This window comes from Antechinus flavipes, chromosome 1, assembly GCF_016432865.1.
Source record: "Antechinus flavipes isolate AdamAnt ecotype Samford, QLD, Australia chromosome 1, AdamAnt_v2, whole genome shotgun sequence".
NCBI classification, from domain to species: Eukaryota; Metazoa; Chordata; class Mammalia; order Dasyuromorphia; family Dasyuridae; genus Antechinus; species Antechinus flavipes.
The window spans coordinates 73,964,464-73,990,078 of NC_067398.1; the positions used below are offsets into that span (position 1 = coordinate 73,964,464).

The window sequence follows — 25,615 nt, forward strand, 5'->3', positions numbered from 1 at the left end:
ATACTAGTTTATGGAATTTAAATCATTGCCTTGAATTACTAATAGACACAAATCAAAAATAACATTTTAAAATTTTGCACTTTTTGTTCAATTAGGGTAGAAGTACATGCTATTCAAAAAAAAAAAAAGTCATGGTCTTCAGTATTCAAAAATCATTAATAATTAGTTATTAGTGTCTAAGGATAGGATCTTCCCAATAGCTTCCTCTTTTCCATGATGATATAGTGTTGAGAGAAGTCAAAACCACAGAGTAGTTTTCTACTTTACCTGCTTCGACTCCTGCTATTTCTTGAAAATATTTGCTTCCAAGTAGAAGATGATAAATAAAAAAATAAGACTGAATGAAAATACTACCCTGTTTCTGAGAATATTCAGTACAAAGGATTCAAGAAATAGCAAGCAAAAATTGCTTTTTATGTCTTTCTTAGTTAAGTTTGCCACCTTTGATAGAGGTAATTCAAAACAAAGTAAAAGATTTTCATTTGAAGGCTATACCCAAAGGGAAAGAAACAAATTGCTATGGTTAGAAGCCTACTAACTTGATAAATATTAATGATTCTCATGTAGTTTTAGAGAATTTGATCATGCTTTGTGAACCACATTTTTATTAAGTTTTTAGTCACATACAAAATCTTATGTCCCACTACTGATGGTCCTCCTTCTTTCCACAAAGTGTTACTAGGTGGTTTAATAGATCCCATAGCAGCAGTAATGACAGCATGCAATAGACCATTACATCAGATGTCTAAATTTGTCAGAGATTGAGTTTATAAGTATGCGACCATTTGCTAAAACATTTGCATTTCCAAAACAACTCCAATTATTAATATACTATACTAAGTTACCTTAGTTTTTTTGAAGGCCATAATAAGTATTCTTCTACATCAAATGCTGAAAGATTAAACAAAGTGTGTCCCTTTCTGTTCTTCAAGTAGGGGGCACTGGTGTTCTCTTTTGGACATCTCTGAAATTTAAAAAAAGAAATAAATAGGAACCCATTTTTTTATTATAGCTTTTTTATTTACAAGTTATATGCATGGGTAATTTTACAGCATTGACAATTGCCAAACCTTTTGTTCCAATTTTTCCCCTCCTTCCTCCCACCTCCTCCCTGAGATGGCAGGTTGACCAATAGATTAGGAACCCAATTTTAAATCAAAATTTCTACTGGTTAGTCAATAGTTTAAGAAAACCACTACTTAATTTTACTATTATATTTCTAACCTATATTTGATTTTTTTTTATCATTTTAAAAGAAATTGTAGGGAGTTTGTAAATCCAGAAAGCTAAAATCTCTGTAAGGATCCCTTAAATTTTAGAATTTCCTATTGCAATCATACTGATTAGATATTACAAATCTTTAAATCTTTTTATGCATGTAAATTTTCAATTGCTAGTAAAAACTGAAAGCAGAAACTGTTTTCACAGTCAAGGTAATGACATTAATGGACCTAAAAGAAAAGCTAAGCTGGGAGGATTATAAAAAGCAGTCAGAGTTCAAATAAATGTGTTTCTTTCAAAAGGATATAAAGAATATGAGGGCAATGCAGATATACGTTTATTTTCTAATGAGAGTAGGAGTATGACTCTGGAGTCAGAGGTTTTGGGTTAAATCTCACCTCTGATGAATATCAGGTGGAGTTTAACAATGCATTTAACCTCTCTTGGTCTCAGTTTCTTCATCTATAAAATGAGAAGCTTGTACTTGACAGTCTCAAAGTTCACTTGCACAGTTTTGGGTCTCTAATCCTAAAATCTTTAGCCACTTTACTGGTTCTTAACACAGAAGTCATCATGTGAAATGTGAAGACTAGAATTAAATGTAAAATGTAACAAAGTTTAAATTAACTTAAATTAGATTTTAAAAATTTAAATTAAGAAATGTAGGTTAAAGTATGAAGCTCAAAAAGCACTAAGAATGTGTAGTTAAATAAGCCTTGGATTTGGAGTCATAAGCCCTGAATTCAAATATCCAGATCTGTTATTTCTTAGCTATGTGATTTTAGGAAAATTATTTCCTCTACTTAATCCTCAATTTCCTCATCTATAAAATGAGGATGATGAACTAGATGGCCCCTTAATGTCCTTTTAACTGTAAACACAAGATCCTCTAACTTCATTGCTTTTGATAAGACATTTATGGTATGATTCTACCTCTCAGAAGTTCTGGTTTTTCCCCACCCAAATTTGTTTCATTCTGTTCTTCTATACAGACGTATAGATGGCAAATGGATAAAGTGCTGTGCTTGGAATTAGGAAGACTCAACTTCTTGAGTTTAAATCTGGCCTCAGATAAGTACTAGATGCAACCTTCAGTAAGTCAATTAACCCTGTTTACTTCATTTTCCTCATCTGTAAATGAACTAGAGAAACAAATAGAAAATCACTCCAGTGTTTTTATTGTGAAAGCCCCAAAGGAGGTTATGAAATCAGAAATCACTACACAACAACAACAAATTATTCTATTTGCAGAGCCTAATGATTGCTTTTAATGATATTGAGTGCAAGTACTCGACTCCTTAAATCTAGAACTTGCGATGGATCATGAAAAAGTTTATCCATAAAAATTGTTTAAAAGGGAATGAAATTACTATGACACTTGACAGAAAGTTTAGAAGAAAGAGCATTAGACTGAAATTCTAGAGATTTTGATCCTATTTGATCCTCTGTGACATTGGATAAACTATAGAATCACTACTTCTTTGGAGGATACCAGAGTTCATCCAATTCAATGTACACCTAAAATGAAATGCTGTCTGTATCATCCCTGATAAGAGGGCATTCCCTAACATTCAGGGTCCTCTACAAACTTAGAAGTAGCTATATTTTCTAGATACTATTATTTCAGCCCTTTGGAATCTCTGTATTTCAGATGAATTTCATTATTAATCATTTCTAATTTCATGATATTTTGTGCTGTGCCCCAGACTTAGAATGATTCAATCCCTTTCTTTGGAATCCTTCATCCTCTCCCATTTTTTTCTGATTTCTGCTTTAACCTCTTTCTTCTTTCTTTTAAAGATTATCATAAATTCTACCTCTTTCAAAAATACAAAATTAATTTCCCCCAGAATGAACCAATGTCTCCCTGCTTGAATTATTCATAGTGCTAAAAACCAAGAAAATAAAAAAAAAATTTCCCTTGCTCTTTTCAAATTTCAATGAATTATAAAGTTATGTACATGTATAAATGATCAGACATGTAAAATTCATGGTCTTTAGATAGTAATTTTTGAAATACTATATATAATCTTATTTTGATCATTGTATTTGAAATATCTACCACAATACACACAATTGTACCTAACAATTATATATTTGTCAAAAAAAAAACCAAATGTGGGTCACAAAAAGTAAGACATAAGTGAAAAATGACTGAAACAGTTAGTTGAATAGTTGCATTACTGTCTTCTTCGTAATTCCTAGGATTTTAGGGAAGAAATCAGTATTTCCTTGATAGAAGGAAAAGAATTTTCTAGCCTGCTGTGCTTGATAGAGAAAACAAAAAAAAAATATGATAAGGTTGAAGCTTTGTACTAGGAATTTATTTTCTATAACTGAAATTTCTATAGCCTTCTAGGAAATTAAAGAGAAGGTCATATGAAGTAGCCACATTTTCTTCATTCAGTAAGAAAGTATTTGTTTTTTGAAGAAAATTTTCAATTTGAAGTTGGACAGGAAGAGCTGGGTACCTAAAATAGACCCCATCTACTTTAGAATCTTGCCCAGGATTGATGGCACAGCTAGAAAAAACTCTGCTAAGGTACAGAGTTCCCAATTAACAAAACTCAAATTAGTATCATTAGGTCAAATTTATTGTTCCTTTAAAGATTTTCCCCAGATAAATCTGGTCACCAATTAGAATTCATGATACTTTTTTTTTCTTTTGGTGAAAACATATTTCATGTTCTGCTTCACTTCAAACAATAAGCATTTATTGAATATCTATTATGTATCAGACACCAAATTAGGTGCTAGGGATATAAAGACAAAAATGACATTGCATTTCTTTTCTAGGAAAGGAAAGACCAGAGAAGAAACAATGTTTACACATAAAAGTATATGCAACATATAGACAAAATAAATCTTTAAAAAGAAAAGAAAACCTTTTAATACAACTTGTTTATAAATTGAATAAAACAAGTCTAAACATTTGTTAGTGGTGGTAGTTGTATCTATGCTCCTGTTTGTAGCGCACAAAACTTCCAACAATAGATTTGGAGAAGTCTAGCCTGAGAAGTTGGAAGCCTTCTCCAAAAGGCAAATACTTTCTAACTGAATGAAGAAGATGTGGCTACTTTATAAATGTCATGTGTTAATGGGCATTGGATTAAATATCAGTCATTTTTCAGTTGTGTTTGACTCTTTGTGACATTTAGAGTTCTCTTGACAAAGATATTGGAGTGGTTTTCCATTTTATTCTTTAGCTCATTTTACAAATGAGAAAAATGAGGAAACAGGATTAAGTGATTCGCCCAGGGACACATAGTTAATAAATACCTAAGGCTAGATCTGAACTCAATGAGTATCCCTAAATACATCACCAGCAATCTATCTACTGTATCACCTAGCTACTCCATTGGATTAAATTATGGGGGACAATTTTGCACCACAAACATTATGCCACAATCTAACTATGACAATAAAATATATAAAAGAGATATGACAATTTTAGCTAATTGGGGAAGGAATGAAGGGAGGTAGGAAGAGAGAACAAGGGAGGACAGGGGAGGAGAGCAGAGAGTAAATAATTTCTGAATAAACAAAAGAAGAGTGACAATTATTCAATTAACAACTGGTGCTAGAAACTGATAGATTAAAGGAACAAATGCTCCTCCTTTCCTGGACTTTAGTCTTTAAGAGACCTACCAAACAGCCACATGAGTCCTGGAATTCTCTGGGTGGAAAAGGGTCACTTCGCCAACATGATAAGTTTTTTCTGATGAAGAAAAGAAAAAAGTCAAAATGATTATAAGAAGTAACTCATCCATAATATTTGTATATCAGGGAATCACATGATTAGAACACTATTTACAAGGAAATGGTCTCCCACTGGTTAGGAGGCAAAGTTATGACATTTATTTTCACAGCTTGAACTGTTGATCTGGTGACAATGTTTTATTACAATGACAACATCTCCGTAATAGCAAATAATGTTGATTTTGTTCTCCATACTTAATACAGTGTTAAGTCACTCCAGGGTATCCATTAGATGGCTTTTGGGGCTGCTGTGAGCCACAAGGCACTAGGACAGGTACCTTCATATATATCAGAAAAATACCAAAAGTCCATTAACAAACACCCTATGTGCTCATTTCTATTCATGGTTTGACACCATAATTTAATCATCATAAAAAAAAAAAACTTCAGGAGAATAGGTTCTTAAAGAAAAGTTTATGCAAACATCTTATTATGGAAATAGCTTAGAGAAGAAAATAAGATAATGAAGAAAAATTTTAAATGTAATATATGATGTTAAATGATACTTTTAAAAAGTTTTTTTTCCTTAAATCAACAAACACTTATTAAACATATTTTAAATGCAAAGCACTATGCTAGGTAGTAGATACCAAGAAAATATAGAAACAAATAAGACATTACTTCTGTTCTATACATATTTACTATTTTAGTGAGGAGGATAAGACATATAACAAAAAATTATAAAGCTTAGTTTCAAATTAAGATATTAATATGTAAAGTGTATATATTAACAAAATAATAAATATGAATGGTACTACTAAGTACTACAGGTTCCCTGGTATGGAAGAGAATTCATATGATCCTTCCACTCCAACAATGATCCCTTCAGCTATTTTTTATTTCAAGAGATTACTTCTAATTTGACTGCTTGCACTTTATTTATTTTCTCCCTTATTCTGCTTGCTATTTTCTGAGTCTATCAAAAAGCATCAGAGGGAGAATATGTGGGTCCCCATCTGTAATTAATCACTCAAAATTACACTGATTAATCATTAAGATTTTCATTCCTGGAATCACCTTGACTCTGGTATTTACAAACTCTGTGACTTTTCACAAACTGTATACCTCAGATCCTGACTTTCCTCTTTTGTTAAATAGGAATAACAACACTTATTGAAGCTACTTTCCAAAGTTGTTGGAAAAAACACTTTGTAAAACTTAAAGTTTTAAAAATGTTAGTTATTTGTTGTTCATACAACATACATAATATTAGTTATTATTTGTGCAATCATTTAAGTCACATACAACTCTCCATGGCCCCTTGTAGGGTTCTTGGAAAGATACTAAAGTGGTTTTCCATAGTATCATTTTCTTATCCATTTCTATAGTAACCAGGGGAAAAAGTTCTTTGTAATCTAAATATTGTAATAGCTAATATCTCTGCAGTGTTTTAAGATTTGCAGTCTTTCATAAACATTTTCTTTTTTTTTTCTTTTACAACAACCCTGGGAAGTATCTGTTGTTGCTGTTGTGACCATTTTACAGGTGAAGAAATTGAGGCAGATAGCAATTAAATGACTTGCTCAAAGTTATACATGTAGTGAGTGTCTGTTTTACATATTGCCTTACCTAACTGCCTCAAGATTTACATTTAAATGTACATTAGGGAAATGGAGAGACAGAAACAGAATGAGAGAGAGAGAGAGAGAGAGAGAGAGAGAGAGAGAGAGAGAGAGAAGAGAGAGAGAGGAGGAGGAGGAGGAGAGGAGGAGGAGGAGAAGAAGAAGAAGAAGAAGAAGAAGAAGAAGAAGAAGAAGAAGAAGAAGAAGAAGAAGAAGAAGAAGAAGAAGAAGAAGAAGAAGAAGAAGAAGAAGAAGAGAGAGAGAGAGAGAGAGAGAGAAGAGAGAGAGAGAGAGAGAGAGAGAGAAGAAGAGAGAGAGAGAGAAAGGAAGGGGTAGAAAGGGAGAGAGAGAGAGAGAAAGGAAGGGAGAGAGAGAGAGAGAGAGAGAGAGAGAGAGAGAGAGAGAGAGAGAGAGAGAGCGCGCTTAGATCAGAGATAGAAAATTAGCAATAGCTCTTTTCCCCAACCAGATTCAGCATGAAGCAATTACTACAGCTTAAATTTGACCAAAACCTGTGGGACGTAACCAAAGCAGTTCTTAGGAAAAAATTTTGTATCTCCAAATAGCTACAAGAATAAAATAGAGAAAGAGGAGGTCAATAAATTGGCCACACAACTTAAAAATCTAGAACAAATTTTAAATTACCAATTAAATATCAAATTAGAAATTCTAAAACTCAAAAGAGAGATTAATAAAATTGAAACTAAGAAAACTATTGAACTCCTTAGTGAAAGTAAGAATTGCTTCTATGAAAAAAAAATAGATAAACCTTTGGTCAATTTGATCAGAAAAGGGAAGGGAAAAAAAAAATCACCAGCATCAAAAATGAAAAGGGTGAAGTTACCACTAATGACAAAGAAATAAGGAATAATTAGGAGCTATTCTGCCCAATTGTATGGCAGCAAATCTGACAATCTAACAAAAATGGATATTTACAAAAATATAATTTGCCCAAATTAACAGAAGATGAAATAAATTACTTAAATAATTCTATTTTAGAATAAGAAATTGAACAAGCCATTAATGACTCCCAAAGAAAAAAAATCTCCTATGTCAGATGGATTTACAAGTGAATTCTACCAAATACTTAAAGAGCAATTAATTATAATAATATGTGAACTATTTGGAAAAAAAGGTAAAGAAACAGTTGTGCCAAATTCCTTTCATGACATAAATATGATACTGATACTGAAACCAGGGAGAGCCAAAACAGAAAAAGAAAATTAGAGATCAATCTCCTTAATAAATATTGATGCAAAAAAAATAAATAAAATATTAGCAAAGAGATTACAACAACTTATCAGCAGGATAATACATTATGACCAAGTGGGATTTATATTAGGAATACAGGACAGGTTCAAAGCAGGAAAACTATTACTATAATCCATCATATCAATAACAAAACCACCAGAAATTATATGATAATCTCAATAGATGTGAAATAAACATTTGATAAAATACAGCACTTATTTGTATTAACTACACTAGACATCATAGGGAGAAAAGGAGCTTTTCTTAAAATAAGCAATGTGTCTAAAACCAATAGCAAGCATCATTTGGAATGGAAAGAAGCTGAATGCAATCTCAATAAGATAGGGATGAAACAAGGATACCCATTACTACCACTGTTACTCAACATTGTACTAGAAATGTTGACTTTAGCAATAAAAAAAGAAAAATTATTTAAAACAATTAGAATAGGTAGTGAGGAAATACAACTAGGATTCTTTTCAGATGATATGATGATACACTTAGAGAATCCTAGAAAATCATCCAAAAACCAACTTGAAACAATTCATAGTTTTAGCAAAATTGCAGGATATAAAATAAACTCACGCAAATTATCACCATTTCTATATATTACTGACATAGCCCAGCAGCAAGAGATAGGAAGAGAAATTCCATTTAAAATAACTGTAAACAAAATAAAATATTTGAATGTCTACCTGCCAAGACAAAACTAACAACTATATGAACACAATTATAAAATATTTCTCATATAAATCAAGTCAGATCTAAACAATTGCAAAAATATCAATTGTCCATGGATAGGCTAAGCTAATATAATAAACATAACAATTATGCCTTGCATTAATCTACTTGGTCAGTGCTATACCAATCAAACTGCCAAAACATTATTTTATAGAACTAGAAAAAATAATAACAAAATTCATCTGGAAGAACAAAAGGTCAAGAATATCAAGGTAATTACAATCAATCAAGGGGAAAATATAAAGGATGATGGGTTTAGCAGTAGCAGATCTCAGACTATATTATAAAGTAGCAGTCATCAAAATTATTTAGTAACTAGTTAAGAAATAGAGTGATACATCACAGTAAATAGGTTAGATGTACACGACAAAATAATCAATGCCTGTAGCAATCTAGTATTACTCCAAACTCCAGCCTCAGGCATAAGAACTCACTATTTGACAAAAATTGCTGGGAAAACTGAAAAATAATATGTGAGAAACTTAATATAGATGTACGTCTCATACCTCATACTATAATAAAGTCAAAATGGATACATGGTTTGGGTGATATCATAAGCAAATAAGGAGGGGATATAATTTACCTATTAGATCTTTGGAGAAGGGAGAATTTATGACCAAAGAAGAACTAGAGAACATTATGAAAGGCAAAATAGAAAACTTTCATTACAGTAAATTAAAAAGATTTTGCACAAACAAAACCAACACAAAAAAAATTTTTTTAAAGGAAATACAAAGCTGGGAGTGGGGGGTTTATAGTCAATATTTCTGAAAAAAGTATCATTTCTAAAATACATAAAAAATTGTGTTAAATTTATAAGAATACACATATTCCCCAGTTAATAAATGGTTGAAGGATATGAACAGAGAGGTTTCAGTGATGAATTTAAAGCCATCTACAATCATATGAAAAAATGCTCTAAATCACTACTGATTAGAGAAATGCTAATTAAAACAAATCTGAGATATCACCTCACACTTCTCAGATTGATTAAGATGACAGGAAAAGATAATGATAAATATTGGAGGGAAAATTGGATACTAATGCATTGTTGGTGGAGATGAAAAGGACCCACATGGCAAAAATATTTGTAACAGCTTTTTTGTGGTAGCAAAGAATTGGAAAATAAGTAGATGCCCATCAACTGGAGAAAGGCTGAATAAGCTATGGTATATGGAGGTAATGGAATATTATTGTTCTATAGAAAAGGATGAACAAGTTGATTTTAGAAAAACTTAGAAAGATTTACATGAACTGATGCTGAGCAAAAAAATCAGAACCATGAATACATTGTACACAATAACAGCAAAAATATGTGACAAGATTTGGTTCATTTCAGTGGTTCAGTTATCCAAAGCAATTACTATAGGCTTTGGAAAGAAAATGCCATCTGCATCTAAAAAAAAAAAAAAAAGAACTATGGAAATTGCTGTAAATCAACACATCGCATGTTCACTTCTTTTTTCTGTTTTATTTTCTCCCATGTTTTTCCCCTTTTGTTCTGATTTTTCTCTCCCAATATGATTTATAAAGCAATGTGTATTAAAAATAAATGAATAAATGTTTTGCAAAGTTAAAGAGATATATAAAAATTGTAAAATGTTGTTTATGCTTTAACAGACATTCAGACCTAAATGGGGGGATGAAAAAATAAAGATAGATATATTTTAAATTTGCATAGGCCTCTTTATGAAGATATGGTCAATTCTATATGAGATTCTATTTTGGATTCTTGCTTGATTTAAGATTCATACAATAATGAAAATTTTTGAATCTACCTGGATAACTCTAAAGTCTGATGTCTTCTAGTGTATTTTAAAATTTGCATCCTCTACTGTCATACTTGAATGTGCAAACTCATATTTTAGGACTGATCTTTAAAACAATAGGATTACTGGAACTTTTTCTTCCCCCCTCACTTTCCTAGTTAAGTGAGAAATGTAAAAGAATCAATTATAATGGTGGACAGAATCTTCTAATATCAAAGTCCTTTAACACAATTCTTAGCAGAGAAACTATTCCAAAAATAAAATGCTATTTATTATATAGAAAGACATGCCCTGACTGACAATGAGTGCAAGCTACTATCTCCAGTAAGGAACAATATACAAATCAATTAATTGGATTTTGTTTTAAGCTTTGATTGGTAAGTTAATTATTTGTCCAATAAAAGTTTCCTCCTACTCGTTTCCCCTACACTTTGGTTATATCCATGAGTAAACAGAGTTATGTTTGACTTCCTACATTTACATTCCATATGTCCTACTTAATACCAGGGAGTTAAGTTCGGCAAATATTCTAACATTCAAGATATTACTTAAATCCTCAAACATAAACAAACGTAATATTGCTGATAGAATATTAACTGAACCATCAATGAATACATGATTCAGTATGTTATCCTAAAATTGCACTATCTATGGGATTTAAAATCCCATTTACTATTTCAAAATATTTTCATGTATCTATAAAATCTAGTGCTTCAGTTGTGTATATGTGTGTATGTGTATATGTGTGTGTTTGTGTGTGTGTGTGTGTGTGTGTGTGATACTTATCCTGGCAGAGTACAAATTCCTAGTTGGCAGCAACATATATATCTTTGTTTTATATGTATCTATTTTGAACTGAGAGGAAAAGTAACAAATGCCAATTATGAAGAAAACATCTCTTTTAGAGCTTTGAAATGGAAGGTATTGATATTGTATTGCATTTCTAAGCACTAAAAATATATCTAAAGCTATATAATCAAAACATAAAAATGCTAAAAGCCCCAAAAGTCTTTTAGAGACCTTTCAATAAGTTCAGATTCAATATTATTTTTATATGTATCAGTATTCCATAAGGGTCAATAAAAATGAGCTCATTTTTAATATTTAATGGCTATTTCAATGTTTTTAGCTCTTAGCACTTTTGAAGAAATTATATCCTAATTTTTTTTATTAATTAATCAGTATTATATTAGCATATATTGTACATTTACCAAAAAAATGAAAATAGTAATTATATTGTTTGTTTTTAGCTCATAACCCAGGGTAATAACCATTAATCCAAGTCAGAAATAATTTAGCTGTTTTTAATAATTTCCATTTCAATAGCCAGAATTCATAACACAGAATAGCAAATATGGTCTGGAAAGAAGTAGTAATATTTTTCTCTTCATACTTACAGATCAAGTTTAAAATTTGCACACGATGGATCCTGGACACTGAAGCTTCTCAGAAGTACATTAGAAAGATCTGCATCCTCACTTTCACTGCTGTACAGGAAAGTAATAAAAGCAGGTCTGTTAATATCAGCTTTTGATCTCAACCACACAAACAATTAATCTATGCCTAATTTCTTATCTGGCCCTATATTCTATACTTAGCAAAAGTCAAGATGAAGTCCACCAGTTACTTAAACAAAGTTCTGCATAAAAACAATTTAGATAATTTTTACTATAGATACTGTGGCAAAAAAGAGACTATTTTTGCCCAGTAAGAAGTTATATTTTAAACACATCATGGGTATTTAAATCTTATCTCCCATCTTATTTATCATATCAATTTTCTGATCAAATTTTTCTTCACACATAATACAAATATAAACTTCAATCCAATCTTTTCCAAGTTATTAGAAAGTTCAAACCCATTGAGGTGAGAATTAATTTCCTCTATCCTCAAAGACTTAGATTATAAATATAAAGTCTTTGTTGGCAGAAAGTGGATGCCATATTAGTATAGCCAATGTAAGTCTACCACTCATCTGAAATTTATAGTTTTAGAAAAATTTCTAAGACATTAATAGGTTGATTGTTAACACCGCTAATACATGTCAGAAATAAGATTAAAACCTTGTCTTTCTGACTCCATGGACAACTCTCTATTCTCTTTATTTTCTAAACTCTAATTGTATATTACCATCCTAATACGGAAGAAACTGTTACAGAAACTCTTCCAGTGCTACTAAAAATTCAATTTTTTTAATGTAATTTTTTTTGATAACACTGAAGACTGGCAGATATGGCCAGATATGCACAAGGATAATATATGTGTGTGTATGTATATGTATATATATATATATATATATATATATATATATATATATATATATATATATATATATATATATATGTATATATATATATAATATACAGAGAGAGAGAGGGAGAGAGAGAAATTTGCAGTAAAATATCTTTCCTGATAACTATGCAATATTACCTGTGAGGAAACAGTTTTAAATTTCACACTAAATCAAGAGGCATTTTTATAAGTACGGAGAAATATTTTCTCTAAAATGTTGCTTATGCAAGAAGGAGAAGATGTTTATTTGTAGCATCCATTTTGGGAAATTCTCTGTAGCCAATTTCTGAGAGTCATGAATTCAAGAAGAAATTTCAAAGAGGACTGAAGTATTTTCAAAAGACATTTCGATCCATACAACTTATTTCATCTAAAATAACTAAAAGTAACTATAAGAAAATCAATAGTTTTCATCCTTTACATTTTTTCATAATTTCAGAATCTAATAATGCAAAGTTCTCATTAAAGAGGGATATGTTCTTCTAGAAATCCAATTCACTAAATTTTAATGTGTTTTGTAGGGTTTGAAGAGAGGAAAGAAGTCTAAGAAAACATAATAAGCTGAAGATTGTCCTTAGTTTGCCCTTAATGAACTTTAGAGGTTTAATTTTTTAAATTTGTTTCTAAGAAAACCTGTTAGAAGAATGTCTATCAGAGACAGAGCCTAGATGGCAGAGTAAAGGCAGGAACTTGGCCCTATCCCTCCTCCAAACTGCTCCAAATTCCTTTAAATAACGACGCTAAACAAATTTTAGAGCATCAAAATATCCCAAAAGACAGAGTAAAACATTTTCCAGCTGAAGGCAAATTACAAGGTCAGCAGAAAAGATCTATGATACCAGGATGGGGGTCCAGGATGCAGTCCCCATGCAGGCCATCCCGGCATAGCCCCTGATTCAGCCCCAGTCCCAGTCCTGGCCTCTAATATCAACTAAGCAGGACCTCTGAACCAGTAGCAATTTTGATGGTTTCCAGTCTTCTCAGCCCAGACCTCTAGAAGGCCAGCAGAATTGGTCTGTGGCAACATGGTGGGAGCCCAACACTCAATCCTAGTGCTTGGCTACACCAGCCCAGCCCAAGCTCCAGTCACACCAGCCAGCCCCAGCTCTGGCTCAGCCTCAGTCATTTAGGTGGAACCTCTGAATTAGCAGCAGGAGGGTTCTGGAACCTAAACCCCGGGACACCAGGGAGGACTTGGAAGGTCAGTAGGGAGGGTCTATGGCAACAGAGTGGAATCCCAGGTACAGTTTTAATGCAAACCGTGCAAGTGCAGCCACTATCCCAGAATCAGCAAAGCAGGACTCTGTTGCTTTAGTTCACTACATCTTCCTGTTTCAGTTGGGTTGGGATAATCCTAACAGCTCCAGGAACAGACAAAAGTACTCACAGTCAGGTTCCTAGAAGAATGTCTAAAAATAGCTGCACAAAAACCCGAAGCTTGGGACAATGCACCCTCTACCCTAGAAACAGAGCCCTACTTTAACAAAGAGATAAAAGTCTAACAATAAGCTAGGAAAATGAGAAGACAACAGAAAAAGTTTCTAACTATTGAAAGTTATGGTGACAAGGAGGATCAAAACACATACTCAGAAGATGATAAAGTCAAAGCTTTTATATTAAAATACCCCAAAAAATAAGAATTGGGCTCAGGCCATGGAAAAGCTCAAAAGGGATTATGAATATCAAGTAAGAGAAATAGAGGGTAAAATAGGAAAACAATTGAGAATGGTGCAAAAGAAAATACAAAAAGCTAATGAGGAGAAAAATGTCTTTAAAAGTAAAATTGGCCAATTGGAAAAGGAACTACAAAAGTTTACTGAAGAAAATAATTCCTTAAAAATTATAATTGAGCAAATGGAAACTAATGACTTTATGGCAAATAAAAATAATAAAGCAAAGAATCTCAAAATTGAAAAATTAGAAAAAATGTGAACTATCTTATTAGAAAAACCATTGACCTGGAAAATAGATCGAAAAGGGATAATTTAAAAATCATTGGTCTACCTGAAAGTCATGGTCAAAAAAAAAAAAAAAAAAAAAAAAAAAAAGGAAGAACCTGGACATAATCCATAATCTTTCAAGCATTTATCAAGGAAAACTGTCTTGATATTCTAGAACTGGAGGAGAAAATAGAAATTGAAAGAACCCATCCATCACCTCCTGAAAGAGATCCCAAAATGAAAACTCCTAGGAACATTAAAGTCAAATTCCAGAATTCCTAAGTCAAGGAGAAAATATTGCAAATATCCAAAAAGAAATAATTCAAGTATAGTAGAGTCACAGTCAGGATAAGATTTAGCAGCTTCTATATTAAAGGACCAAAGAGTTCAAATAAGATACTCTGGAGAGCAATGGAGCTAGAATTACAAACAAGAATCACTTATCCAGCAAAACTGAGCATAATCTTTCAGAGGAAAAGGTGGTCATTCAATGAAATAGGGATTTTCAAGTATTTGGGATGAAAAGACCAGAGCTAAATGGAAAGTTTGATTTTCAAATGTAGTTCTCCATATGCTTCTTCAAAGCATAAAGAAAGGTAATCAGGAAAGTGATATCATAAGGGACTTAAGGTTTATCTGTTTACATTCCTACATGGGAAGATGATACTTGTAACTCATTAGAACTTTCTCATTATTATGGCAGTTAGAAGGTATATATAAACAGAGGACACAGGTATGAATTGAATATAAAGGAATAATATATATTTTTTTTAATGATGAAATTAAGGGATGGGAGAGGAAAGTACTGGGAGAAAGGGAAAGGGAAAAGTGTAGTGGTACAAATTATCAGCCATAAAAAAGAGGCAAGAAAAAGCTTTTACACTAGAGGGGAAGAGGGGAAAGAGAAAGAATAAATTAACCTTACTCTCATCAAAACTGACTCAAAGAGGTATATAGAATCTATCTTAAACTGCAGGAAAATAGTAAAATGGGATATGGCAGGGGTGAGGGTGATAAAAGAGAAGGCATATTGGGAGAGAGAGTGGTTAATACCAAAACACTTTTGAGGAGGAACCAGGTGAAAGGAAAGAGAGAGAACAAATTGGGGAGGAGGGAAGAATATATATATAAACTCACCATAATTGCTTAAGTGATCAAGGACACACAAATAACAATCCAAACCTCAGGTCCCCGTGTCTTTGGATCCCCTCCCTTTGGTCTGCCAAGTCTGGCTCTTAACTCTTCCTTCTGAGTTCCAGCCTTTACTTCTCTAGTTTCCATGAGAAAGCCCTAATGGTAAATAATTCCCTATAAAAGATCTTCTTTTGATGAAAATCTTTGCTAGGATTTCTTCAGGAAAACTCTCTCTCCCACATAGTGTCTTCCCTCTAATAGTGTCATTCTCCTTATTCTAACTCTGATCAACCTAAACTGCCAGATAATGTCTTTCTCCCACCTCATGGAATACTTCTTTCCCTGGATAATTGTGAATTCCCCTGGGGAATTTATCTTTTTTCCTTTTCTAATTATATGCTCTCTCAACTCTCTTTCATACTTACCATTTCTGGTATCTATTGTATCCCTTCATTTTGTCTGAAACCTCTTCCCTAAAAAAATCTACTTTTTGTAAAAGAGCATTGGCTATTGTAAATTTATCACATGTTTATTTAGAACAAGGTATTGCTATCCTACCTACCACATCATTCTCCTCACTTGACAGATGAAGAAACTGAATCAAAAATGGTTGAGTGCCTTGAAAGATGGATTTGAACTTATTCTTAATTTCAAGTCTAGGACTTTAGCAAGGAGCTGCAAAGTCATTGAGATTGATCTAATTATTTGAGATAAATTTAAGAAATATAAGCCACTTAACTTCATATACATTTTCCCCCAATCACTCACAACAGCACCATAACTACTTCTGTGACTTGTGTATTCAGGGATACACACAGAGGACTGTCCAAACTTTGGCTGCGCTTATGAGAAAGAAAGAAAAAAAAGGAAACTCCCTCTTTCCCTGGGCCTGACCTTCCTCTCTCCAGGGTCTGGGAAGAATGCAAAACAGTGATGGATTATACCAAAAAGATATAGTGATTGCCAGAAGAAGGAACTAATCTGTGACTTTTTCCTAACTGCTGCCCAAAGGATCAAGTCAACAACATGAGGCAAAGATCTATTTGTACCATACCAGTTATGACCATATCATATAATCAAGAGAAATTTAAGATTGGCTCCCAAGTATCAATTATTAAATTTTCAATGTAAGCATTTGCACTCTAAATCTTTCAAATGTCACAACTGAGGGTTTTAAATCAAACATTAAATCATGTTTTGCTAATTCTCTAGACTTATGGAGAAAATATCAATGATTCCAATTAAACTTAAAAGCTTGTTATATTACAGCTTTTATACACATATACACCAGAAATCTGGTTGTTAAACATTTACCAGTATAACCCTTTGGGGCAAATCATTCCTATTTTCTGGGCTTTAGTTAATTTCTTTGTAAAACAGGAGGAATAAACTCATAATTTCAATGGGTACTCCAAACTCTAAATCCAAAGTTTCTGTAACACTTCATAAATCACAACAAAATAGACAATGTAAATAATATAAATGATAAAGTTACTTGGATTATATTTTAAGAGGAATCCCAGAATCTAGTGACGTCATACTCCCAGAAAGCACTATTCTAATTAAAAGATCAATGTATTGGAACACTAGTCTAGTAAAAAGATTTGTGCTTTGGAATACTGGACTTGGATTCCTAGATACTGCCTCATAGTTTTATCACTAGACAAGATATTATAGATCATCTAGTCTATTCCCTTTTTCTTACAGATAAACTAAGACACAAAGAAGTTAAGCAACATACATAATTGTTGCCTGATGAATGCTTACTTGACATTATAAGTAAGCTGGAAATGTAAAAGGGTTTTTCAAAAGTCTGAAGCAGACAAGTGAAATAACTTTTCTAAGAACTCACAACTAGCAGTTGTGACTCAAATATATGTTTTCTAATTCAGAGTACAGATCCCTTTGCCACAGGCTATTTCCAATGCAAGATACAAAACAGAGAAATGAGAGAGATGCACACACTCAGAGAGAGGAAGGGAAGTAGATAGAGAGATGAGTAAATAGAGAGATAGAGATAGATAACATCGACTTAAAACTATGTTTTTTGGGGCTTCTGGTTAAGATGGCGGAGAGGAGGCACACAGCTGCATAAGCTCCACGCTTTCTCTCACTATCCACTTCATTACAAGCCTCTGAATTAATGCTTGACTGAAAAAAACCGACAAATAGTTACCAAGAGAAGCCATCCTTGAGATTCGCCAAGAAAGGTCTGTCTTTACTGGAGGGCTGGGACGGTTTTAGATCGGGCGCAGGCTGAGGGCAGCGGCAGTGAGAGCACAGGAGCAGACTGGAGAGGGGGTGGGGAGTGATCGCAGCTGTCTTTGCGGAGAGAGCTTCACTACAGGTTTGGATACTTTGCTCCGGCAGCAAGTCAGCAGCCCAGCAGAGAAGCTAAAAACACCGGGGCTGAAGAATACAACCCCAAACAGCTGGAGTCTCTCAGGCCCTAGCCGCCCCCTCCATTCCCCCCCACACAGTGACTCAGCACGCTTTGGGATCTTAGAGCACAGGTGCACACAGTCCTGCTAGTGCCTCACTGCTGCCCCCTGCAGTCTGTAGAGGAAGCTCGATAACATACCCAGCCCCTCCCCCAAAAAAAGACTCCAGTTTTTTCTGTTTTTCTTTGGTAGTTTGTCTCTGATTATTAGACAGAATGAGCAAGAAGCTGAAGAGGACTTTAACCCTTGACAGCTTCTATACAGATAGAGAGCAGACTCTAAACCCCGAGGAGATTAAAAACAGACAGTCCCCAGGTGAATCCCCAAAGGAGGAGATCATCTGTTCCTCAGCACAGATGAACCTCATAGAAGTGATTAAAAAGGCTCTCACAAGGGAGCTAGAAGAAAAATGGGGAAAGCAGAGTGAAGCTTGGCAAAAGGAGAGGGAAGCTTGGGAAAAGGAGAGGGAGGCTTGGCAAAAGAGCCTGGAGAAAGTTAAAGAGAGAGTGGATAAAGAAGTAAAATCCTTGAAAAATAGGATTAGTGAACTGGAAACAGAAAACAGCTCTCTAAAAAACAAAATTGGCGAAATGGAAAAAAAAATTCCACAGAACAAAAGAACTCAATTGGACAATTAGAAAAAGATTTTAAAAAAGTGAGTGAAGAAAATACTTCACTGAAAATCAGAATTGAACAAGTGGAATTGAATGACTCGAGGAGACAAGAAGAATCAGTCAAGCAAATCCAAAAAAATCAAACAATGGAAAAGAATGTGAAATACCTTCTGGGGAAGACAACAGACCTGGAAAACAGATCCAGGAGAGACAATCTGAGAATCATTGGACTTCCAGAAAAACATGATGAAAAAAAGAGCCTGGACACTATTTTCCAGGAAATTATCAAAGAAAACTGCCCAGAAGTCATAGGAACAGAGGAAAAAATAAACATTGAAAGGATTCATCGATCACCCACTGAAAGGGATCCTAAAATCAAAACACCAAGGAATATAGTGGCCAAATGCCAGAACCCTCAGATGAAGGAAAAAATATTGCAAGCGGCTAGAAAAACCCAATTCAAGTATCAAGGAGCCACAATAAGGATCACCCAGGATCTGGCAGCATCCACATTAAAAGATCGAAGGGCCTGGAATATGATATTCCAAAAGGCTAAGGAACTTGGTATGCAACCAAAAATAACTTACCCAGCGAGAATGAGCATCTTTTTCCAGGGAAGAAGATGGACATTCAATGAAGTAAGCGAATTTCATCTATTTCTGATGATAAAACCAGAACTTAACAAAAAGTTTGATCTACAAATATAGAACTCAAGAGAAATCTAAAAAGGTAAAGATTAATCTTGGGAACTATATTTTGACTATATAGATGTATAAAGATTACATGTATACCTTGTTCTAGAAATTGATGTGGAAAGGACATTGTATCAGAAAAAGGGTAAAGTGGGGGTAGTACATCTCATGAAGAGGCATAGGAAACCTATTATATCTGAGAGAAAGAATGGAGGGGGATGAATATAGTGGGTATCTTACTGCCTTCAGAATTGGCTTTAAGTGAAAAATCTTAAGACATATTCAATCTATGGTGAAACTTCTCCCACCTCATTGAAAAGTGAGAAGGGAAAAGTGAAAAGGGAAGGAATAAGCCAAGCGGAAGGGAATACGGGAACTGGGAGGGAAAGGGGTAAGATAGGGGGAGCAACTCTAAGGCGGGGGGAGGGATACTAAAAAGGGAGGGCTGTGAGAAGCAAGTGGTGCTCACAAGCTTAATACTGGGAAGGGGGGGAAAGGGGAAAGAAGGGAGAAAATCATAAACCGGGGTTAATAAGATGGCAAGTAATACAGAATTGGTCATTCTAACCATAAACGTGAACGGGGTAAACTCCCCCATAAAGAGGAAGCGGTTAGCAGAATGGATTAAAAGCCAGAATCCTACAATATGTTGTTTACAGGAAACACACCTGAATCGGGGTGATACATGCAGGTTAAAGGTAAAAGGTTGGAGCAAAATCTACTATGCTTCAGGTGAAGTCAAAAAAGCAGGGGTAGCCATCCTGATCTCAGATCAAGCTAAAGCAAAAATTGATCTAATTAAAAGAGATAAGGAAGGGCACTATATCTTGCTAAAGGGTAGCATGGATAATGAAGCACTATCTATATTAAACATATATGCACCAAGTGGGGTAGCATCTAAATTCTTAAAAGAGAAACTAAGAGAGCTGCAAGAAGAAATAGACAGTAAAACTTTAATAGTGGGAGATCTTAACCTTGCACTCTCAGAATTAGATAAATCAAACCACAAAATAAATAAGAAAGAAGTCAAAGAGGTAAATAGAATACTAGAAAAGTTAGATACGATAGATCTCTGGAGAAAATGTAATGGAGACAGAAAGGAATACACTTTCTTTTCAGCAGTTCATGGACCTATAAAAAATTGACCATATATTAGGAAATAAAAACCTCAAACTCAAATGCAGTAAGGCAGAAATAGTAAATGCATCCTTTTCAGACCACGATGCAATGAAAATTACATTCAACAAAAAACCAGGGGGAAGTAGACCAAAAAATAATTGGAAACTAAATAATCTCATACTAAAGAATGATTGGGTGAAACAGCAAATCATAGACATAATTAATAACTTCACCCAAGAAAACGATAATAATGAGACATCATACCAAAATGTATGGGATGCAGCCAAAGCAGTAATAAGGGGAAATTTCATATCTCTAGAGGCCTATTTGTATAAAATAGAGAAAGAGAAGGTCAATGAATTGGGTTTGCAACTAAAAATGCTAGAAAAGGAACAAATTAAAAACCCCCAGTCAAACACTAAACTTGAAATTCTAAAAATAAAAGGTGAGATCAATAAAATTGAAAGTAAAAAAACTATTGAATTGATTAATAAAACTAAGAGTTGGTTCTATGAAAAAACCAACAAAATAGACAAACCCTTAGTAAATCTGATTAAAAAAAGAAAAGAGGAAAATCAAATTGTTAGTCTTAAAAATGAAAAGGGAGAACTCACCACTAACGAAGAGGAAATTAGAGCAATAATTAGGAGTTACTTTGCCCAACTTTATGCCAATAAATTCGACAACTTAAATGAAATAGAAAAATACCTCCAAAAATATAGCTTGCCCAAACTAACAGAGGAAGAAGTAAATATCCTAAACAGTCCCATCTCAGAAAAAGAAATAGAACAAACTATCAATCAACTCCCTAAGAAAAAATCCCAGAACCAGATGGATTTACATGTGAATTCTACCAAACATTTAAAGAACAATTAACTCCAATGTTATATAAACTATTTGAAAAAATAGGGATTGAAGGAGTCCTACCAAACTCCTTTTATGACACAGACATGGTACTGATACCTAAACCAGGTAGGCTGAAAACAGAGAAAGAAAATTATAGACCAATCTCCCTAATGAATATTGATGCTAAAATCTTAAATAAAATATTAGCAAAAAGATTACAGAAAATTGTCACCAGGATAATACACTATGACCAAGTAGGATTTATACCAGGAATGCAGGGCTGGTTCAATATTAGGAAAACTATTAGCATAATTGACTATATCAATAACCAAACAAACAAAAACCATATGATCATCTCAATAGATGCAGAAAAAGCATTTGATAAAATCCAACATCCATTCCTAATAAAAACACTTGAGAGCATAGGAATAAATGGACTTTTCCTTAAAATAGTCAGGAGCATATATTTAAAACCATCAGTAAGCATCATATGCAATGGGGAAAAACTGGAACCTTTCCCAGTAAGATCTGGAGTGAAGCAAGGTTGCCCACTATCACCATTATTATTTAATATCGTATTAGAAACACTAGCCTCGGCAATAAGAGTCGAGAAAGATATTAAAGGAATTAGAGTAGGCAATGAGGAAACCAAACTATCACTCTTTGCAGATGATATGATGGTATACCTAGAGAACCCCAGAGATTCTACTAAAAAGCTATTGGAAATAATTCATAATTTTAGCAAAGTAGCTGGCTACAAAATAAATCCCCATAAATCCTCAGCATTTTTATACATCACCAACAAAACCCAACAGCAAGAGATACAAAGAGAAATTCCATTCAGAATAACTGTTGATACCATAAAATATTTGGGAATCTATCTACCAAAGGAAAGTCAGGAATTATATGAGCAAAATTATAAAAAAGTCTCCACCCAAATAAAGTCAGACTTAAATAATTGGAAAAATATTAAGTGCTCTTGGATCGGCCGAGCGAACATAATAAAGATGACAATACTCCCTAAACTAATCTATTTATTTAGTGCTATACCAATCAGACTTCCAAGAAAATATTTTATTGATCTAGAAAAAATAACAACAAAATTCATATGGAACAATAAAAAGTCAAGAATCTCAAGGGAATTAATGAAAAAAAAAATCAAATGAAGGTGGCCTAGCTGTACCTGATCTAAAATTATATTATAAAGCAGCAGTCACCAAAACCATTTAGTATTGGCTAAGAAATAGATTAGTGGATCAGTGGAAAAGGCTAGGTTCACAAGACAGAATAGTCAACTATAGCAATCTAGTGTTTGACAAACCCAAAGCCCCTAAGTTCTGGGAAAAGAATTCATTATTTGATAAAAACTGCTGGGATAATTGGAAGTTAGTATGGCAGAAATTAGGCATGGACCCACACTTAACACCATATACCAAGATAAGATCAAAATGGGTCTATGACCTAGGCATAAAGAACGAGATTATAAATAAATTAGAGGAACATAGAATAGTTTATGTCTCAGACTTGTGGAGGAGAAAGAAATTTGTGAGCAAAGATGAACTAGAGACCATTACTGATCACAAAATAGAAAATTTTGATTACATCAAATTAAAAAGCCTTTGTACAAATAAAACTAATGCAAACAAGATTAGAAGGGAAGCAACAAACTGGGAAAACATTTTCACAGTTAAAGGTTCTGATAAAGGCCTCATTTCCAAAATATATAGAGAACTGACTCAAATTTATAAGAAATCAAGCCATTCTCCAATTGATAAATGGTCAAAGGATATGAACAGACAATTTTCAGAGGATGAAATTGAAACTATTACCACTCATATGAAAGAGTGTTCCAAATCATTATTGATCAGAGAAATGCAAATTAAGACAACTCTGAGATACCACTACACACCTGTCAGATTGGCTAAGATGACAGGAAAAAATAATGATGAATGTGGGAGGGGATGTGGGAAAACTGGGACACTAATGCATTGTTGGTGGAGTTGTGAACGAATCCAACCATTCTGGAGAGCAATCTGGAATTATGCCCAAAAAATTATCAAATTGTGCATACCCTTTGATCCAGCAGTGTTTCTATTGGGCTTATATCCCAAAGAAATACTAAAGAAGGGAAAGGGACCTGTATGTGCCAAAATGTTTGTAGCAGCCCTGTTTGTACTGGCTAGAAACTGGAAAATGAATGGATGCCCATCAATTGGAGAATGGCTGGGTAAATTGTGGTATATGAATGTTATGGAATATTATTGTTCTGTAAGAAATGACCAGCAGGATGAATACAGAGAGGCTTGGCAAGACTTACATGAACTGATACTAAGTGAAATGAGCAGAACCAGGAGATCATTATACACTTCGACAACGATATTGTATGAGGACATATTTTGATGGAAGTGGATTTCTTTGACAAAGAGATCTGAGTTTCAATTGATAAATGACGGACAAAAGCAGCTACACCCAAAGAAAGAACACTGGGAAACGAATGTGAACTATCTGCATTTTTGTTTTTCTTCCGGGGTTATTTATACCTTCTGAATCCAATTCTCCCTATGCAACAAGAGAACTGTTCAGTTCTGCAAACATATATTGTATCTAGGATATACTGCAACATATCCAACATATAAAGGACTGCTTGCCATGTAGGGGAGGGGGTGGAGGGAGGGAGGGAAAAAAAATCGGAACAGAAACGAGTGTCAATATAAAGTAATTATTAAATAAAAATTAAATAAAAAAACTATGTTTTTTTTCCATTTAATGTTTTGAATATATCTTTCTATGAAGCTGAATCTGAAACAGAAAGAATATCCCTTGAAAAGTAGATTTATAACTATGCTATGATCCAAAAAAGATTATATATGAGGCACTAGTGAGAAGATTACTCCAATTCAATTCAAGTTTTAGTTTCCCACTGAGGAAGAAAGAACAAATTAGTAACACTATATGCTAAGAAATCCTGATTGAAAAAGGACTGTCATGAGACAAACAAGATGATCAGAAACTTTCCTGTTTGAAACCAAGCTTTAATATGAGCATTTTCCTAAAAAAAAACAAGATGGAGGACAGAAAAGGGAATGAATACTTATACAATGCCTACTATGTGCAAGATACTGTTCTAAGAACATTGCAAATACTATATCATTTGATCTTCATAACAAATCCTTGTAAGACAGATGGTGTTCTTATTCTTATTTTATACTTGAGGAAACTGAAGCAAATAGAAGTTAAGTGATTTGCCCAGGATCACACAGATTTCAAATGAATCCAGATTTGAACTCAGATCTTCCTGATGATAGGCTCAAGTATCAGGTGACTGTCCTGAAAATGGGAAGTAAAATGCTAGATTGAATAGAGGAAGCATAAAGAAAATGACACTATCTTCTCTTCATTAAAATAATAACGATTATAATAATCTAACCTACAGAGACCAAAATTTGGAACAAAGCTAAGCTTTTCAATACAATGCTCAGAAACACTGGTGCCAAAGATGGAGAACTAGTTATATAAGAAGGAAAGGAGCAGATAACAGATAGGAGGCAGAATTATATAAAAAGTGATGGTTAACCAAGTTCAAGTTTCAGGAGGTGAGTATTAAATGTATGGATATGTTTTGTAGTATGATTTAAATTGATACCACTTAGCTGTCTTAAAACATTTGAAAACCATCTAGAATATTGTAGAGCATATGAATAACTTAAATGTTAAAATTACTTGCCCTATATTTTAAAAAGAATGTCCTTTTCCCATCCCAGTAAAATATAGTTACACATTCACTTACTCTACAATACTATAGATAGCATTCAGTGTTTCTCAACACTAAGTGGTATATTAGAGTGCTAGACAGACTCAGTTCAAATGTTGATTTCTCAATCATGCCCTGAATTCAAATCCTGCCTCAGAAACTTACTATCTATATGACTCTGCATAAGGCACTTAACTTCTTGGCCTCAGTTGTCTCAACTACACAAGGGGGGGAAAATATAATCATAGGATTATAAGGATGAAATGATATAACACAAAAAGAGCTTTGTAAATCTTAGCATGCTAAACAAATACTATATTGTTATTTCTTGGCCAAAAACTATCTAATTCTACACATTGTAGTGATCTCTTTGGTGCTAATGCTTTCACTATTTAGGCAGACTACTTCTTGGATTAAAAAAATAAAATCTGAACTCTACTAAAATTCCATTTTCTTCAGACCTTACCAGAAATATGCACCCCA

General features: G+C 33.5%; 1 protein-coding gene across 1 annotated transcript in view; it reads right to left on the reverse strand.

Annotated features, from left to right (window-relative positions):
* Positions 1-25,615, reverse strand: part of ABCA13 (ATP binding cassette subfamily A member 13) — a 551,934-nt gene that overhangs the window by 229,724 nt on the left and 296,595 nt on the right. Inside the window, exons 44-46 of the mRNA XM_051984384.1 lie at positions 11,701-11,790; positions 4,870-4,939; positions 846-964 (exon numbers count right to left, since the gene is read on the reverse strand). Of these exons, the coding sequence (XP_051840344.1) occupies positions 846-964; positions 4,870-4,939; positions 11,701-11,790 (279 nt within the window). The remainder of the gene's footprint in view (positions 1-845; positions 965-4,869; positions 4,940-11,700; positions 11,791-25,615) is intronic.